Source organism: Taudactylus pleione, unplaced genomic scaffold (assembly GCF_031769625.1).
Source record: "Taudactylus pleione unplaced genomic scaffold, aTauple2 ptg000201l, whole genome shotgun sequence".
Taxonomy (NCBI): domain Eukaryota; kingdom Metazoa; phylum Chordata; class Amphibia; order Anura; family Myobatrachidae; genus Taudactylus; species Taudactylus pleione.
In genome coordinates this window covers 6520064-6541584 of record NW_028284603.1, presented here as the reverse complement: position 1 = coordinate 6541584, position 21521 = coordinate 6520064, and the positions used below count along the sequence as shown (strand labels likewise).

The window sequence follows — 21521 nt, the reverse complement described above, 5'->3', positions numbered from 1 at the left end:
TAGTTATCAAGACTCCAGTTTTATTTGGGGAGATATGAAGCCAGTGGAGGCTTTGTAGATGAAGTAATGACTTTATACAGATTCATAAAAATGAAACAATAAACAACTGTTCGAATAGTGAGATACTAATATAAACAACAAAAAACTACTATTGTTTTATAATTATGTTGTGTCCATTTTCCCTTTTACTACAAGACACCTTTAATTTCAACATTTTGCTGTCTCAAATAATGGCTAAAAACGAACCAGACATAAATTAGACAAAAAATATGTTTATATACTGTACATGTAAAAGTGTCTGATTTTCGCGGCAGTAAAACAGCAATGTGATGTCCAGTCTTAAAAAGGGATAAACATATCTGACACAAATCTAAAGCACAATAGAATATATATATATATATATATATATATATATATATATATATATATACACATACATACATACATGCACTGTGAAAAAGCAATAACAAGGGTGCCTCCTAGTGAAATTACTTCGTAAATTCACTGTGAGCCCAGCAAGGAAATTGTGAAATTGCCCTTGCCAAGGAATAAATATAAATCTGAACTACTTTGGTGAGAAATTCCAATAGAACTCTTTTCCGCTCCCATGTACTGATGTGATTGTTCCTTTGCTTGTATGTACAGGTGAGGGAGCTTTCTCCACCAGAGCAGACACAGAGAGATTGACAGTTCAGAGGACCCGCCTTTCAGAAATGTAATCTGTGGATTGGTGTTTTTACATTTTTACGGGCAGCACTAGTGCAGTTGCACTGCATTAGGTCACATCACAACAGTATTAATTATGTGGAAGTAGTTCAACTGTTTTGAATGGTTTCAGGATGAAGGGGAGACACAGGTAGCCATTGTGGGCTGAACAGGAGGATGATGCATATCATTAGTCCCCAATGGGGGTGGAGCCTCATGATACGAATCAACCCACCTCCCAACAATGCCAACTACATCACCTCTCTGAGAAGTCTCCCGAAAGGGAGAAACTAAAACTTTTCACCCACCCTCCCTCTCCAACTATTGCCTCCCTTTGACCAACTTGTGTACAAGCATCTATTTTACTTCTAACCCTTTTCCAACAAATCCTGGGTCTGTCCCGGAATTTTTTACCTGCCATTTTGCCGGGTTGTAACTGGCTTAGATCCCGTTTCCACTGGACACTCGTCCCGGGTTTTTCCCAGGTCACCTCCATTTCCACTAAACCCGGGTAAGCCCAGCAAAACCTGTGGATGTCATTAAAAATGGCCTTTATTCAGGGCATTTTTAATGACATCCTTTATTATTCATTATGTTTTTTCAAATTGATTTATTTATTTTATTTTATTGTTACTATTTATTTAATGTAATGATATTTTTTAATGACATTCTTTATTCAGGTGTCTCCTGTGGTCTCTGGGTGATTACATCAGCTGCCAGCACCCTGGAAGGACCAATTCACGGCTTTTGCAATTACCTGGGTCAAAAAACCTGGGTAAGAGCTGTTTCCACTGCAGTGTTACCGGGTTTTACCTACAAAACCCTGCTCTATACCCGGGAAGAAATCCTGGGTGAGTAGACCCGGGATTTTTTCCTTGGAGCCGTTTCCACTGAGCCGAGTCCTGGGTAGACACGGCAATTACCCGGGATTTTTTAGGCAGTGGAAAAGGGGTATTATTCTCCTCTCAATCCCTTTTAAACTGTCTATATGTGGACAATCACTTCTGACATTCCACTGACACTGCCCTCATAAATTATAGACATCTATTAACTCACAAAAAGACTAAAATTGCATATTTATTGAAAATCATTTTGCGGGAATTCCATTAAATACAGCCATTTTGGGGGGATCCCTGCAAAAATTAAGTTTTCTCAGGATATATAAAGGTATAACATGTCCGCCCCAGACACATGTTGTCTGTAGTTAGAGACAAGAATTTTAGGCAATATTTACTATGCTGCTATATATGTGTTTAAGGTTCCGGAAAGGCGTATGTGAGCTTAAAACAACACCACACAAACAATGTTGCTCCTTCATGTTGGTGGCTGCCTTAGCTTTTGGTGGCGAAACAGTGAAAAGCACAATGGGCGAGTGAAATAATGCCCCTCATTCACCGCCCCCCCTCCCTCCCTTCCCATTCTCTTTGGCATACTAGGTTTGCCAGGGTTGGTTGCAGCAAACCTGGCGGTAGGGTAAGTGACAAGGCAGCGGTGACTGAAGTTTCAGTTTGTTTTCTACTTGTCCCAAATAATGACACTGATACTGTAAAAGATAAGGGAGGGAATTCAGACGTCTGTAGAGGAATGGGAATGGAAGGTATTATTTTACTTTTTTAACAGAATTTTAGTGAAATGTCGAGAACACTAAACAATGAAATGTACGGTCATGGTTCATACTTCAAAATTTAAATTTGGGAGTTTACTGTTCATTCAAGCTGACACCACACGTTGATATCACCAGCCCTGATATTGCTATTGGCCCCATGTTAATTGCCCCAAGACGAGTGTCATGCCTGATCAAATCGAAAGTGATTATATTGTGGCATGCTGGAATAAATGTTTGGAAGGGGATCACAACTGGCGATAGCACCAAATAGCTAGAACACATCCAGTCTGGCCTGTGCGGTGTCATCCAGTTGCTATATTGAGCAGCGATCCAGTTGCTTTCTCCAAGAGGACGGATCAGCCAGTGTTTGGCCATTTTATGTTTTGGTAAAAGCATACTGGGCTATTTTTACAACAAAAGATGAGGCACATGTTGCGCTCTCTGCGAAGGAAAGGGTATGATTATTTCCTCTTTAATTATATGCTAGTCTTCAGTAAAATGACTACATCCTAAAGAACATACACTTATCAACTAATGTTTGTGACGGTTTTAAACACACAATAAAAAATAAACACCACTAAAGTAATCCAAATAAACAATTCTGAACAAAGAAAGTCCTAAGCAGTAAAAGGATTGAAAAAGACAATGCTCTGCCTCCCCACCTCCTCATTTTGCCAATTAGATGGCCAAAAGCTGCTTTTGTTATCTACAGATCTAGTGATCATATCTCAATCTGTCACAATTATCAGCACGGCAAAACCGTCCTTTCAATCAATGTTTTCCAATTAACATCAAAGCACCAAGGTTGCATTCTGTAAAAGTTCTCTTCTTGCGAAGATCCCTGTTCTCTCCTCCCTCCCGACATCTGTAAAATAAAGCTACAGGTTTAAATAGCCAGAACACCAGGATGGAGAGAAAGCTTTCCTTTCCACTGGAGGAACAATTTATCCAGGTCTTTGAAACTATTGTTCCGCTCAGTCAAAAGCAACGGCAATATATTACATACTTACTGCTAAGCACTAGAATAAATACTGTTACTACTAGTGAAACGAAAACACAGACAAGTGGAATTAGACATTTCAGATTCTTGCTAAATCTTAAAATAATTACAGAGTTAATACAAGGACATGCCGCATGTTAACCCATTCTCTGCTCTACTTTGATTACTCTGGCATAGCCTATATGCTTATTATACGGTGCGAGTAAAAAGGCGGGCCACTACACGTACATTCTTTCAGGGATTTCTGCTTTTTCAACTTCTGGTTTTACTAGTGTATCCCGGGCTCAGGCAGGGGCACTACAGTGTTTTTAAGTTGGGGGGGAGTCAAGATATAATTTCATTTTGTCCTAGTGGGCACCTGGAGTAACCCACCATTCCATCTACTGGATGACAGAGATCAGTAAGACTGAGGGGTCCTTGCTTTCGATGATTTGGCCTCTGTATCCAGAGACCAATGTTCTCTCCAAGTTTACTCACTCACTGGCACAACACTGGCACAGCGCTACCATGCAGCTTCGGGAATATATGCAGCCAATAGTGCGTCCCTGTCTAGACAAGTTATCAAACCAGTGCTAGGAGAGAAGAGCGGTTGCCCACGTGCTGCTGGGAATTGTAGTTTGGCATAGGATTAGGAGCTTATTGCTACTGCGCACTGAGCATCGCAATAGGACTACAAAGACCATCATGCAACGCGAAGCCGGCTGCTTTCCTAACTTTATTAAACTGGAAGTTGCGGGAGGTTCCTGACAAAACATATACAGAAAATAAGAGAAGGCCACCCAGCGCTGCTCTGAAAAACAATTATTTGTTAAAAAGATTAATAAAATATATTATGAAAGGTTCTTCTGTCCGATAACACCAATCCAAGTCCTTAGGGAACTTCAAGCAATCGATGTGAACTGATATATCCCAATGAGAGTATGCTCACCTCAAAATGGTGAAAAATGTGCACATAAAGGTATCTTTAAGGAGATCTTCTAGATTTACTGTAATCGATGTTCCATGGACCCTCAAATAGAATCACAGAGAGCGCACTCCCATCGTGTAAAGCAGTAAAGCAATTTATTCACAATAAACACGTAACAAACAGCACAGGACAAAAAGATATGTATAATAATAATAATTTTAAAAATCCCCCTTCAGGGTATCCTGCGTACCGGAATGGGCCTAGAGATAGGCACTGTAAAGAACGTGGGTGGATAGATGTTAACCCGGGTACATCTCCTCCCCGATCAGTCCAGAGAAAATCCTTTCCTAGGTCCAGCCAGGCAGCAGTAATTTCTCCCACACCACCCAATAGGACTACAAAGACCATCATGCAACGCGAAGCCGGCTGCTTTCCTAACTTTATTAAACTGGACAAATCAATAAAAGGCAGTCTAATAATAAAACCTGTGTGCTATGTCCATCCCTGCATCAGAGTTGGATTAGGGCCCTAGAGGAGAAGGTAGTTCGGGGCATACATGCCTACCCTCCTGGAAGTTGCGGGAGGTTCCTGAGTTTTCGGGTAACCCCTCGCACCCCCGGGTAGGCACTTCTCCCGCATTCTGCCCATTTCCTAGTGAAGCAATGAGTGCGGTCAGCGCTACACATTTGCACAGGACCGGCGCTAGGCTTCCAGCGCCGGTCCTGTGCTGCACGCCTGAGCCCGTTCCCTCCCCCTGAGCGCTTGCCCAATAGCGCCAGGAGGCGGGCTCAGGCTGTACATAACACACGCATCGCCGCCAGCGCTGGCAGCGATGCGTGTGTTAAACAGCAGCCAATGAGAGTCAGATAGACTCTCATTGACTGCTGCAGCACCCACTGCAAGAGCCGGACTTCCGTCCGGCTCCTGCAGTGGGTAATGGGACTGACGTCATGACGTCAGTCCCATAATGCTGGGCGCGCCAGCCCGGGCGGACTGGAGGGCGGGAGCGGCATCGCGGACAGAATCAGGTAAGTATATTTTTATATATATTCATTTATTTATTTTTAAACCTATCTGCACAACGGGGGAGGGGCTGGCTACTACTGGGGGGGACATCTACTGGGGGTGCCATTGGGAGGACCTCTACTGGGGGGGGGGGCTACTCTACTGGGGACTACTACTTGGGGGGGGGGGGGACTACAACTGGGGGCATTCTAAAAGGGGCCTAGAATTACTAGAGGCACTACACTCGGGGGACCACTGGATAGGGGGGGGGGGTCACTACTGGGAGCCTGCATCAGGGGGACCACTACTGGGGGCACTGCATGGGAGGGGGGGACACTACTGCTGGGGGCACTATATAAGGGGCTTACTGCTAGGGGCACTGCGGGGACCACTACAGGGGGCACTAGATAGGGGGGATCACTACAGGGTGCCTGCATAAGGGGACCACTACTGGGAAAACTGCATGGGGGGGGGGACTACTGCTGGGGGCACTATATAAAAGGGCACTGCATAAGGGGATACCGCTACTGGGCGCACTGCATTGTGGGGACTGCTACTGGGGGCACTGCATAAGGGGGAACACTACGTGGGGCACTGCATTTGGGGGGGCCACTACTGGGGGTACTGAGTAAGGGGAACTAATTGGGGGCTGTATAAGAGGGACCACTACTGGGGATACTGTATAAGGGGCACTACTATGGGCCTGCATGAGAGGGACCACAACTGCATACTGGGGGTACTGTATAAGGGGTACTACTGGGGTTAAGGTGCATATGGATAGGAATGTTCAGTTTGAAAATTAAGGGGTGTTTTATTTTGACACGCCCCATTTTTAAGTGACCACGCCCATTTTTTTGACGCGCGCACATGGGGGGGGGGCTCCCTTTTCAAATTTGCCCTGGGCTCCAAATACCCTAGTTACGCCACTGGAACAAACACAGTGGGCTCAGTCCTAATATGTGCGAGTTTGTGCGTACCCGAGAAATGGGAGATCCGATTAGATATGCCCATTTGTGACACTTGCAGCAGGGGTGGGGGAAGACTTTTCTACAAAATGCGACCTGGGAGAAGTGCATGAAAAAGTGGGGAAACCTTCCTGGACACCAAGACAGTGACAACTGAGATAGCAGGACTGATAGTGGCCATAAGGAAAGTACTGGAGGTTTTTAAAAAGGCGCCAAATGGCTAATTTGTGCACTTTTGATTAATGGTTGAAAAATCATGTTTTTCAGCAAATGAAAAAGTCTTTCCAGCATTTGGGATTCAGAAAAATGTCTGTATAGTAATTTTGCAGTGCAGTGTTTTTATACAAGTTTGTAAAAAGTTGGAATAAACCTCATCTCTCATCTGCAAGTTCAAAACCCCACTACTATAAATACAACACCCCCCACATACCTGTCCCACATAAATTTACAGCTCCACACACCTGTCCCACATCACTTACATCACCACATACCTGTCCCACATCATTTACACCTCCACATACCTGTCCCACATCATTTACACCTCCACATACCTGTCCCACATCATTAACACCTCCACATACCTGTCCCACATCACTTACACCTCCACATACCAGTCCCACATCACTTACACCTCCACATACCAGTCCCACATCACTTACACCTCCACATACCTGTCCCACATCACTTACACCTCCACATACCTGTCCCACATCACTTACACCTCCACATACCTGTCCCACATCACTTACACCTCCACATACCTGTCCCACATCACTTACACCTCCACATACCTGTCCCACATCACTTACACCTCCACATACCTGTCCCACATCACTTACACCTCCACATACCTCTCACATCATTTACAACTTCACATACCTGTCCCACATCATTTACATCTCCACATACCTGTCCCACATCACTTACACCTCCACATACCTGTCCCACATCACTTACACCTCCACATACCTGTCCCACATCACTTACACCTCCACATACCTGTCCCACATCACTTACACCTCCACATACCTCTCACATCATTTACAACTTCACATACCTGTCCCACATCATTTACATCTCCACAGACCTGTCCCACATAATTTACACCTCCACAGACCTGTCCCACATCATTTACAACTTCACATACCTGTCGCACATCATTTACACCTCCACATGCCTGTCCCACATAATTTACACCTCCACATACCTGTCCTACATCATATACACCTCTACATACCTGTCCCACATCATTTACACCTCCCATACCTGTCCCATATCATTTACACCTCCACATACCTGTCCCACATCATTTACACCTCCACATACCTGTCCTACATCATTTACACCTCCACATACCTGTCCCACATCACTTACACCTCCACATACCTGTCCCACATCACTTACACCTCCACATACCTGTCCCACATCACTTACACCTCCACATACCTCTCACATCATTTACACCTCCACATACCTGTCCCACATCATTTACACCTCCACAGACCTGTCCCACATCATTTACACCTCCACAGACCTGTCCCACATCATTTACAACTTCACATACCTGTCGCACATCATTTACACCTCCACATGCCTGTCCCACATCATTTACACCTCCACATACCTGTCCTACATCATATACACCTCTACATACCTGTCCCACATCATTTACACCTCCCATACCTGTCCCATATCATTTACACCTCCACATACCTGTCCCACATCATTTACACCTCCACATACCTGTCCTACATCATTTACACCTCCATATACCTGTCCCATATCATTTACACCTCCACACACTTGTCCCACATAATTTAACCCATTATTTATTTTTTTCGAAAAATTAACCTAAAAATAAGATTTTCCCAACCTTTTTCCTATGAGAAATCAATGAAAGTTTGGAATTGGATTGCAAATAGAATTTGCAGTTTAAGTACTATACACACATACCATTGCAAATATTCTGAAGGTATAAAACAAGAAAGAATCCAAGGATAAAAAAAATATATACATATCAAACGCTGCAAACTTTGCGCAATCTGGCCGCCCTATGTACAGACATGGACACGCACATAATCTCTCCAATCCAGCAATTCATGCAACAACTAATAATGCATTAAGTTTATCACAATAGGTGCACATTTAAAAGTTGGTTCTGTTTAGTCCTAAACAGTAGTAGCGGTATCAATAGTATATACAGTATTGTAAGTTGGCAAATATGGTCAAAACTAAACAAATATGCAAACTCAGTTTTCCTAAACTTTGTCCTCTAATAAGTCAGACAAGAGTAAATGTGTGCCCAGCTTCTGGTGATGTCTATGCGTTCCAGACTTCAGACTGTTTAGTTTGTCCCATTACTTTTGGCCCCTTAAAAAGTGTGAGGCACATATAGAAACCGTTGTAATTCCTATACCGTTCACCTGATTTGGATGTAATTACCCTCAAATTAAATCTGAAAGTCTGCAGTTAAAGCATATCTTGTTTGTTTCATTTCAAAGCCATTGTGGTGGTGAATAGAGGCCAAAATATGAAAATTCTGTCAATGTCCCAATATTTATGCACCTGACTGTATGTTTATGGACGTTGCTTGTTCCATTACAAAGCATGTCACTTAACTTGAAAAAAATCCTTTGGTATCTATAGGGCGGCAGCTTTGTGATATTATTATTTTTTCTATGGTCCATTCATTAGGCAACTAGAAATTTAGGTTTCGCTTCCTTACATATTGTAACATCATATTTATTATTATTACCAGTTTTTTATATAGCGCACACATATTCCGCAGTGCTTTTACAGAAAGTGTTTGACCATTCACATCAGTAACTGCCCCAGTGGAGCTTACAATCTTTATTCCCTACCACATGTACACACACATACGCACAAGGGTTAATTTTTGTCAGGAGCCAATTAACCTACCAGTATATTCTTAGATTGTGGGAGGAAACCGGAGCACACAGAGGAAACCCACCCAAGCACAGGGAGAAAATACAAACTCCACACAGTTAGGGTCAAACCCATGACCTCAGCACTGTGAGGCAGTAATGCTAACCATTACTCCATCCGTGCTGTGTTCTTTAAGTCGTGATCTATACACACATCCGTTTTTTAATATAAATCAAATACATTAAAAGTATGTGCATTTGACATGTTTTTTGGCTTATTGAAGAAGATCATTATTCAACTGAATGAATAGGAAAGCACACAGTAACACAGACAAGAAAACGGCCTGAAGAGATAGCATAGATGTGAACAACTCATGAAAATGAAAAGGTGACTTAATATGTTCAAGAATAATTAGTATCAGCATAACTCTATAAAAACAATTTGGTGGCCCATTCATTTCAATGGAGTTATGCACTACATCTAAAAACTCCACTTAAATGAATGGGCTACGGATTCAAGAAACCTCTGATGGGTGATCAAAGCAGCTACTCTACCGGACTCCCCTTCACAGCCAGACAATCACATTAGGCTAGCATGGGAAACAACTTGTGATTTACAGAGTGGCTAGCGAGGCATCCCAGCCATTATGAGTTGGGCCTCCAGGAGGAGCTGATTGCATTTTCTATTTTCCCATTGTATTACTTTTGGGATGTTTGTGCTTCATTTACTTTGTACATTATATTAGCATTATACTAGATTGTAAGCTCCTTGGAGCAGGGTCCTCCTCCCCACTGTCTCACAGTCTTCCTCTCTAGCACTTCTATGACAGCCTTCACCTTCAGAGCTGTACTGTGTATGGAGAATTGTGCTGCTAATTGTTACTTGTGTTCTGTTTATATTTTGATTACTGAATTGTAATGTAATGTTCTGTGTACCCTTTACTGTATTTACGGTGCTGCGGACCACTTGTGGCCCCCTATAAATAAAATTTAATAATAATAATAATAATACTGTAATACCTGAGGAGCCTACAGAAGAGGGGTACCATAAAAAAAACTAAGCGTCTTTCAGTAAGGAGTTAGTAGTCTGTGGGAAGGAAGTGGGAAGTACTTGTTTTTTGTACCTCCCCAAAAAGGCTCCAGTCCATGCTGGTACCCCCCCTACCCTGGCAAGGTCTCGCCAACATTGTTCCAACATCATTATAGCACGTGTTTGTGTGAGTTATGTGTTCTTGGTTAGCTACAAGCTCTATTCCATTGCTAGGTGCACTATTTCTCCTCTGATGACTCCCACCCCAATCCCTATTTTTAGGCAGTCCATATATATGCCTTAGTGCACGCACTTCTGAGATCCATGCAATGAGCAAAGTCACTACAGAGGCATGTACAATGGTAAGCAGCATCCCGGTCACAAGAGCAACCTTTACCTACCGTTGTTGCAGCAAAATCCTGCATTCTTCCATGATCCCAAATGTTTTAGCAAAATATAGAACCACGTCTTTCCTTCCATTAAACCAATAAGTTTGAGGCCCAGGTACACAGGCTGGTGTGGCTGTGTAGCCATTTGCTGATCAATACAACTATCCACTTATATCAGTTCACACCCTACATGACAGCCGGGAAACAGCAATGCTCCTGCACAGGAGGTCTATCAGCTTCGGAAATGCCATTATGAAAACTAAATCAGCATGAATTCTCTGGGGATGCTGATCTTACAAGGTCATCAGGGAGGTTATCGGTGGGGCACTGAGAGAAAGCTAACAAAGCAGGCTTCATCACACCTGGCCTGTCACTTTGTATTTCCTTCAACACGACCCATGTAATTGTTCTGGCCACAGAAATGACAAGTAAAAGTTATTGGTCTCTCCAACTTCATTAAGAGCCGAGGGAGTGGTTCCAGGTGAGAATGGGAAACAATCAATCAAGAAAGTCAGGGCTCTTTTCAAATACATATTGTATGCATGCATACAAACACATAACAATATAGAATCTGGTTTATCTTTATAAACGTATGCATAGACTGAAATTATAAGTGTTATTTGTATTTGTAGCCCTATGGAGTTAATCTTTTGTATCTAGCTATGGCCGTCTGAGCATCGTACATAATGTACAGAATACTCTGACAGGCAGACACAACACCTTGATCTCACCTGCGCTGTCAAAGAACTCGGCTGAAAGCCCAGATAAAACCCACTTTTGTGTCATACCTACAGATAGGAAACCCGATAGTTTGGCACAAACTAAAATGGGCGGTGAGCATTTGAGAAAAGTTTCTCTCAATATCTACCTTGATAAAAAAAATTGGACTGTTAATTCACTTAGCACTTTCTGTTTAAACAATAAAATAAAATACAGACCCGTAACTAAAATGACGTCCGTGCACTGTTGCAATGCTAAAATTATCATCTTTCATTTGTAATGCGCCACAAATGGGCCACAGATATGGGGTAAACGGAGAACACATTATACAATATTAATGCACAGACAACGAACAATATATAATTCCACAATATAAAATTATACAATGACCAATCAATAACAAATTGACAAGGTATAAACAGAACATAGAATTGCAAATCCAGCTATTGAGAATACAGTGGACAATATGATAAGTAGCACCCGCGTGAGGTAGGCCAGTGCAGGGAGTATGGGCTTGAGAAACAGTGACACAGGGGTGCAGTGTTAGAAAAGGAAACAGAAGGGAAGAGCGCTTACATTCTAGAGGGAGGGTAAGATATAATTTGGGTGGCTCTAAGTAGGGAGTAGCGATGGTAAAGGCTGGTAGGCGGATCCGTTTGAAGCTAGAGCAGAGATTCCCCAAAACAGTGCTCAAGGCACCCCAAATGGTTCAGGTGTTAGAGATATCCATGGTTGAGCAGTCCCCTGTGGTCAAGCACGGAAATCCGTAAAACCTGGACTGTTAGTATGCCTTGAGGACTGAGTTTGGGAACCTCTGAGCTAGGGGTTAATCCAGTGGTTCCCGAACTGGGTGCCGTGGCACCCTGGGGTGCCTCGGGATACTTGCAGGGGTGCCTCAGGTTGGTGGTCCAGCACCAAGTCAAATTATTTATGGTCAATGTAAGAGGCAAAAACATAAAATATGTGTTCAAACAGAAGCGCAACCCTGTCCACCATCACACAACCGATGTTTGGGATGACAGGTAAGTACAAGTTACTTAAGTAATCATTTTTTTCTGAATTTCTTAACAACAAACTTTTGGCTTAGGGGTGCCGTGAAAAAAATGCTGATACTCAATGCCATGATTCAAGAAAGTTTGGGAACCACTGGGTTAATCTAATAAATCGTGAGAGTGTTCCATAGGTAGAAAGCAGCACGGGCAAAATCCCGGAGACGGGAGCACAAAGTGGTAATCAGTCAGGCAGTCATTATCAAAGCAGAGAGGGGGCAGAAGGGAGTGTAGGTAGAAATGAGATGTAGGAAGGGGGAGGGGGTATGGCTGAGAGCTTGGTAGGTCAGGGTGAGGAGTTTGAAATTAATTCTATTCAGTCAAATGCATGACATGCCAGGAAATATAGTCTGACCCCAGGCACGTAAAACCCCTTTCACACCGACTAAAAAATCCCAGATTGATGCACATGAACGTGCATCAACCCAGGATTTTTGTGGGTGTAAACGGATCAACTCGGATCCAGTGACCCGGGGATCCGACCCGGCTGGATTGCAGGGTTGATTCCCGTGTCACCCTGCAGTGTAAATGGCACAACCCAGGTCACGATGACCGGGGTCGCGCAGCATGCCGCTCGATTGGCAGACTTCAGTGGCACTTCATCTCCAAGTGTCCCCTGCTGGGCCAACCAGAATGGAGCAGCGCACCCCACCCGCCCTCCGTGCCTCCGGACCGCAACGGAGTAAGGTAAGAGGGTCGCGGAGGGGGAGGGAGGGTAAGAAGTGTTGCTCACCCGCGTCGGAGAGCCGGGTCAGTGCTGACCCGACTCCGGTGTGAACGGTGCAGCAGTGTAAAAGGGGGGGTCTGTCCCGGGTCGGAAACGTGTTCCAAAGCCCGGGTCAGACTCAGGACTTTGGTGTAAAAGGGGTATAAGTTAGAATCCACTGATCACTGGAAAATAAAGATAATTATGGTAGCACATCACATATCCATAGGCATAGCTATAAAGGGAGCAGGGTGTGCGGTGCACACAGGCCCCTGGGTCCCATACCGATCATATATAGGAGTTAGAGTAAAGAACTAAAACTCAGGAAAAAAGACAAATATGTCTATATGGGCGCACTCTTGATACAAATTATAAATATAATAAATAAGGAATATTAAAACTTAACTTTTATTAGTTAGTTATATTAAATGAGATTCTCTTCATTAAATATAGCATCTTGTATTTCTGACATAGATCAGATGCGCAAATCAAGTACTAATATATCGTGTTTAAACCTGATCGATGTATATATATAGAATGCGAAAAAATCAGCGAAAATAAATGTTCAATTAAAGGATCTCTAAGGTCCTGTTACTATCATAGAAGTCCACAAAGGACACAGGAACACCATACACAGCAAATACAGATTCTGACTGACAAAATGAAAAAGTATCGAATGAATATCAAAAGGATTGATATGGAGATCTCAGTCAATCTAACAGGTATTTATCACAAACCCAATTTCAACTCTCACAATGTTGGCTACTGATATGAATGAAGGCACACTTCAGTGTAACATATGCATTAATAATTAGATCCCTTCTACCCATACCGATCACTCTGCACCCAGATATTACGTTATGAATGCCGGCATTGCAATTGTCGGGCAGCGCTATCTACCCAGTGAGAACTTAGGAAAGATGGCACCATTCATTAAAAGCAAAGACTTTGGATCTGTGCCAGTGCCTTTGCTATCTTCTGAGCATGCGCCATCTTCCCAAATAGCACTGGAAGATGGCGCCACCCACAGAAGGTGGGGGTGGGGATACTGCCACACTGGAGGAGAGGGTGGGGGGGGGGGGGGCTAGGTGGGGCACTGAACACAGGCCCACCTGGGCATTCATACATCCTTGTACATATCCCACCATGATGCACGGACACATTTACAGAGGAGTTCTGGAAGTACAGGTCTTGGTTACATTGTTTTTTGCAGATTACAGCAATAGCGATTGTGTGTTTTAATTGGCCTTAATTATAAATTATACAATGAGTGTAGTTTTGATGATAAAGTCATCATTGTTATGGTAATTCTATGTAATCTATTGTAGCATTACACTAATGATATATTTGTACTAATTAGAATCTTATTTAAGTAGTGCTTGTGTATACAGTGCTGTACAATTAGAGAGAAATATTAATTTTATTTACATCAGTTCCTGCGGAGCTAGCAATCTGATTTTGCTACAGCAGGTTCATCCAGAGAGCACAGGACCGAGAGACTCAGCTTTTTAGGGGCATATACAAATGCAGGCTACATTTTTGAAAACCCCCACGGAGTGGGTTTTTCCCGTAGCCGTGAGGTTTTTCCTATTCAATTGCCAAGTAGAAAATCAGTCACAGTAATTTCTATAGGAATTAAGGCCCTGATTCAGAGCCGGACGCTCTGACCAGAGCGCTCGCTCTGAATCAGGGCCCTCCTCCATTAAAATGGAGCGTCCTCCTGGACGCTCGTATAGCTGTGGGTCACCACCCACAGCATATACGAGCGTGCAAAAAGATGGTCGCGATGGTCTTGACCATCGCGACCATCGGACTTGCGAGGGAAACCTTGCGGTCGGGTTTCCCAGCCGCAAGGCCAGGAGTGATTTTGGCTCTATCAGAGCCAAAATCACTCCCACCAACATCACTAATGATGTCAGTGGGGCCGGCTTGAGACGGTAGGCGTTCCCATGGTAGGCACGCGCACGCCCCTGGCACGCCCACCAAAGGGGGCGTGCTGTCAATCAACATCGACAGCACGCCCCCTTTGGTGCGAGACCCCGAGCGATGGAAAGCCCGTCGCTCACCGGGTCTCGCGCATGCGCACGACGGAGCTCCCTCCGTCGTGCGCATGCGCAGTGGGGAACATCGACCCACTTGCGAGCGTACTGCCGCTCGCGAGTGGGTCTGAATGACCCCCTAAGGCAGCTATTTTCTTGCAGTCCCAGAGCAGGTCTAAAAAACTAGAAATTCCTATTTCAGGCTGAAAATGTTCGGAACCCCTTCAGAAACCCTTGGTCGCCTAATGACTAATCAGGCAATTGGGAGTTTTTAATTAGCCAATAATTACACGTCATTATTGGTTGTTAAAACCAATAATGATTACAAATTACCCCAAATGAATAATTTTTTTGATAATTTTTGCAACCCAAAATTTAATTAAAGCATTTATTTAAACGAAAGATAATTGCTTTATTATTTTTTTTTAATGGTCTAAAATTACCTCAAAATCACCTTTTTTTCTACTTTTTTTAAAATTTGTAATTTTATTCGTTTGTAATAAAACAAAAAGTTATTATTTCTATTTTTTTACTTTAAAAAAAAAAAATTACAAAATACAATGCACAAATCAGTAATTTAATGCATTTTAAAGAAAACTCCATATATTCTTCTTTGTGACCGTAATTTTCTAGGGGATAGGCTGTTCCCCATTTTTTATTTTTAAACTTCCAGTAAATTTGTGGCTGAATAAAATTGTGTGACCCAATTTTTTTAAAATTGGATACTGTGGTTGTTGGGAGCATGAATACGCGTGATAATAGAAAATTGGTTGCCGGGTAGATCTTGTGCCCAGTTGAATATGCCCCTTATTCTCTACAATCTGGTTGGGTGTAAGTAAGTGCCGGTTTGAACTTGGCTATTTTCTTGTGACTCAGTACTTCCCATACAGTCACAGGCCATTTTCTGCTAATCTGTTATCGCTCATGTTCACCAATTTATGCAGAAAGTGACGCATGTGCAGTAGTGTAAAAATCACTCATTACATTTGCATTCTTTGTGACACCAGACAATAGACAGCATTTTACTTACCGCCGAACAATACTCAAGAGCATTTTTAATGATTACCATACAATACTGATAGCATTTTTGTGACCACCAGACAATACAAAAAGCATTTTAGTGACCACCACATAATGCAGAGAACATCACAGCGACCACCATATAATGCAGTGAATGTCGCAGTGACCGCGATATAATGCAGAGACCATTGCAGTAACCACCATATAATACAGAGTGTGTTGCAGTGCCTACCAAAGAATGGAGAATGTTGCGGTGCCTGCCATATAATGCAGTGTGTAGCAGTCCCTGCCATGTAATGCAGAGGGTCGCAGTGCCCGCTGCATAATGCAGAGTCTCACAGTGCCCCTCAAGTTATGCAGAGAGTCGCTGTGCCTGCCATGTAATGCAGAGTTTCGCAGTGCCTGTAATGTAATGCAGAGACCAACAGTGATCCACATTTAACACATAGTATGAATACACCCCTCACACAAACAAAAATAATACATCCCCCTCCATGCACAACATTAATACACCAGACCTGCCATAAACAATATTAAAATACACCACCCCCTAGAAAAAAAAACAAATACACCCCTTTCAGGGCTTGCGCTCGGAGGCGATCTCCTTAAGTTGTTTCTGGCAGTTCTGCCCGTTACCAGTGTGTCTTTGGTCTTTGTGGGAGGAAGCCGGAGCACTGATAGGAAACCTATGAAAACAGGGAGAACATACAAACTCCACACCGATAGGGCCTTAGTGGGAATTGGAGCCAGGACCCTAGTATTAAAAAGTAACAATAGTAACCACTATGCCACTGTGCTGCCCAACATACAGTATAAAATATCATGTTTAAGTAACATAACTTTATGCTAAACCACTAAATGAAGACTTTGCACGTACAAGAAAATATCCTAATTTTCAACAGTAAATATTATCCTTTATGACATTACATTTATCAGTAAAAAAAAGACATAGGCCCAAATGTAGTAGGCTATGAGCTGCAAGCACCAGGTTGGTTTTTGCTTTGAAAATTATCGTAGCTTTAAAATCTAGCAGCCAAATCACACTGGTGCCTGCAGCTGGCAGGCTATAACATTTGGGACATACTGTTATTCTGTAAACCAATATGCAGGTAAATCCTACATCACTTAGCTGCCTGGCACGAGTAGAGGCCACTGCATTGTTCCTCTGCTTGTTTCCGGCTTTCAGAGCGGCGTCTCTCCTGGCCTGCTCCAGCAATAACCGGGCCCGCTCCTTTAGCTCCTCCTGACGGGACAGCATTCGTTGCTTTAAAAAGAAGTAATAATGAAAAAAATAAAAATACAAAAGGGAAAATGATGGATAACATTCAGAACACATTATATATATATATATATATATATATATACATACATACATACACACCGGGACACGTGTGGACATGACATGCCATGCAGGGGTCTACAGCCTGGTGCCAACTTCAACTGAATCTCCATTTCTCTAACTAGGGTCTTAGCAGTTAACTTCCATATATCAGCTATTTGGTAAGATGTTACACATATTAAGGGGGTGATTTACAGACATGTTCTGCCGATACCCCACACACCCGATCAAACAACCACTTTCGAATTGCTGTCTATTTGGAACACTGCATATTTGCACTTGTATCTGTGATACTAAACTACTTCACTTTTTCTTAAGTAAGGTAACACCTCACAAATTAGTGTCATGCTTCATGTTTTATAGACATCAATGTGTTGTAGGTAAACCAAATTTTAACATAATTTACGGGGATACTTCACTTCTGTACAGGTTCATTGATAGTTCAGTTGCAATGGTTCTATGCAGACAGTGCATCATCTGACCTGACCAGGATTATTATACACATAGTACTGTTCTCTAAGTACATCAAGTAGTCTAAAAACCTATGTGGTATAAACAGCAAAAAAAGCTGTCTGGGTCCTGGAGGCTGTTCCTCAAATCTGGGGCTCACCAGGGTTTTGGCAACAATTTGTTTTAGTGAAGTGGACAGGTCCACCTAAACTACTGAGTATTCTACACGCACATACACAGCATTACTTATCCCACGGCATCCCAAAAAGCAACTGGCCAAGAGATATCGAAGTAGTTCTCCCAGACTGTACCCATTTCAGCTTTCCTGTGACTGATGAGAAAGGATTTTTTATAAGCTGTCAGTAAAGTAGTTATCTGCTTATGATAACTCACAATATGCTGGGGTCATTGGGATATTTTTGGTGAATTTTTGAGAGAATATTGCGCGTATTTGGACTAAAAGTGAATAAGACGACTCCTGCATCTGGTTGTCAAGTGTTAATTAAATTCAATCCAAAACGTATAGCTGTAAACACATAGGGATTTTGCTTAATAAAGGGGAGAACACTGGCTGCATTGCCCCTATAATTTATGAAGACAGGGTAGGCGCGATCATTGGATGAACCTTGGCGTTGGCCCAAAGTGCCAATGGTTAGTGGGCACCTAACACAGTAAATGAGTGATAATGTCACCCATCCAGTGTTTTTAATGCATCGCAGCAGCTGCCCACAAAGTACACCGGTCGCTGACAAGAAGGGCCTCTTCCATCTCAGTATTACACTGTAAACCTGATGTCACAGCCAAGCTCCCCACTTCCAGCCGCTCCCACCTAATGCTAAGATGGTTAGCAAGCCAACACCGCTCCTGTATTATTATTGTCTATTTATATGGCACTGCACAGTTTCTTTAGAGCCATACTTGGGGCATAATTATACACAAAAATTAGATAGTACACAGGTGATCCAATAGGACAGTTACAGATAAGTTCCCACGATACAAATATACAGACAAAATCACATGTAAAGCATAATTATATAATTACCACTTACATAATTAAGTAGAAAATTCAAAAGGAGCGAGTGCCCTGCTCGCTACAGTTTACATTCTCAAGGCGGGTGGACACAAGGTAGGAAAAGGGAGAGAAGCAGCTTAGAGAGTTAGGAGGTGGGGTGGTAGGCTTGGATGGAGAGTAGGGTCTTAAGGGCACATTTGAAGGCTGGATAGAAGTCTGTGTGGGAAGGATGGAAGCTTCACGGCAGAAATCCTGGAGGTGGGTGTGTGAGACGGTGATTAAAGAGGAGGAAAGGCAATATTGGCTGTGTAGATTAGGTTGGAGATGGAACGTGGACATGAGTGATTGTGGGGTTTGTACTGTAGGTGAGGGAGAGGAGTTTGGACTTGATCCTATGTGGGACCGGGAGGCAATGACCCACAGAGGGGGCAGTGGAGGTGGAGCAACAAGACAGGAAAAGGAGTCTGGCAGCGTGGTGTTGAGGACGGACTGAAAAGTAGCAAAACAGGAGTTCCGTAGTTCTGTATGAAGACATTTTCTACCTTATACCTTTGTTTCAAAAACACTTTTTAATATTGCTTATAACAAAAAGAACCTATGGCAATATAGCAGTCAGACAACTCTATATATGAACCATTGCAATTTATGTTCACATAGATTAAGACAGGTAAAATATTTACGTAAAAACTTCCAATTTTATATATGAGCATCCGTTTTCTGCTTAGTTATATGTTATGTACGCATATACATTGTCAAAATCACCAAAGTCTCCGAGCCTCACCAGTAGCAGCCAGAATCCATAAGATGCACTGAGGACAATAGATGAAACAGCAACGTAAGAGTTGAAAGGATTGAGCAGAACTTACTCTTGTTTCTATGTATTAAACACTGCAAATTGTAGTGTTTAAAGGGGTTGGATAGGGGATGCCTTGCGCTCTGGATCCCGGGTGGCAGAATCCTGACGCCGGCATCCTGACTAGGTTACAATCCCGATGCCTACAGGTAAGTACACCTACCCTAACCCTGCCTCTAACCCTCCCTCTCCGCACCCTAAACCTAACCTCCTCCCGTAGTGCCTAACCCTAACCCTAGTGCTCAACCTTAACCCCTAACCCTCAACCCCACTACTTACCGTCGGGATGCAGGCACAGGGATTCTGACTGGTGTCGGGATTCCGGCACTGGCATCCCGACAGCCGGGATTATGACCACATACTGTTTACATGGCCTACTAGAAAGGCAGTTCTAATTTTAGATAACTGCACGATTTCGGGCCGATTGCCCAATTTTCGATGAGTCATAAGATGGATCTTGTGAAAATCGTGTATTATTTTAGTAACATAAGATCCGATGCGCGCTCCCGCAGCTCCTAGAATCGGATCTAATGATCAGATGTGCAGCACATATGTTCCATCGTATCGTGTGCAGATCGTGCCGTTTATTTTGTTCATGCGATCCATCGTGCGGCAATTCAAGTAATTTCAATGACTGTTTCCCTTATGAGCCTGTGAGACACAGGATCGATCTTACGAGAGATCCTGTGCTAAGAAAAACAACAAACAGGCCAGGGAGCTCCGGGGAACTGATGGGAAATCGTATGATGAATTGGATCTTATGCTGGTCGTCTAGGTGTATGGCCAGCTTATAAATATGAACGGATATAAAACATTAAACAAGTTTTTTTTTAATTTAAAACTCCAATGTACAAACTAACCTAACCAGCCCTCATCCTAACAGAGAAGGGCTTCAAGTAAGTAGCCTTACCTAATGCTAAGTAGGAGCAGCTATCAGTGTAAATAGTCCAAGCCTGGACCCACTCTTGCTGGTTTATAAATGAGGAGCAGGGCTGCAAGTCCTACCTGATGCATGGTAACATCAGTAGGGTCTGACAATGTCACTGTCTGCCTTCCCACCAAGGATGTGTTATAAGAGCAGCTGTGCAAACACTGGCTCCAACAAATGTACAGGTGGAGAAAGCCTCAGAGTTGCCAATAGGAAATGCCGCTTTCCCAGTGAAGCTCTGCAGAGCGGGGAAAGCAGGGGCCGGTGTAATGGCCCCCATACACTAGCGACAGATTGTCACAATGCTGCGAGCCTCAGATGCCGGGTTGGAGGATTAGTGAAATCCAGCATCTTGTATTTCACAAATTTGCTGATCACAATCAAAATATGATCGTGATTTGTAAATTGATCAAATTTAACATGTATAATTTCACGCAGGATCTGGCAATCCGTCGGCTAGTATATGGGGGGGCCTTAAGTTAGTTACCACTTGAGCGTTTATAGAAAAATAACCTTTAAGCATTTTGTCTATTTCTAAAGGCGTGGAAAGCAGACATATAGATGTGTCCTCGATGTGACTACGAGGCACCAGCAGACTGTGCCGATTAATTTGATATGTGATATCTGAGGAGTCTGTATGTGAAGCACAACGGAACTTGGAATGAAAAAAGCTGTGGCCGCTACATTGCAGCACTTACGCTGAGCAGACACATCCAGATAAAATGTCTGTCAGACCGACAGACATTTTATCTGCCAGCCTGCAGATGTCCGCAGCATACACTGAGATTTCCCACAGTGTATTAGCCCCGACATCTGTGCTCCGCCCCCGGGGGAGGAGACATTTCCCTATTCCTTCCAATACGAAGGAACACAGGAAATGTCTGTCGGGCCACGGCTGGGCCTGCACTGCCGA

General features: G+C 43.2%; 1 protein-coding gene across 8 annotated transcripts in view; it reads right to left on the bottom strand.

Moving 5' to 3' along the window:
* Positions 1–21521, bottom strand: part of EHBP1 (EH domain binding protein 1) — a 396634-nt gene that overhangs the window by 135142 nt on the left and 239971 nt on the right. For all 8 annotated transcript variants that reach the window (XM_088477209.1, XM_088477211.1, XM_088477210.1 and 5 more), the window contains one exon: positions 17147–17290. In XM_088477209.1, the coding sequence (XP_088333335.1) occupies positions 17147–17290 (144 nt within the window). The remainder of the gene's footprint in view (positions 1–17146; positions 17291–21521) is intronic.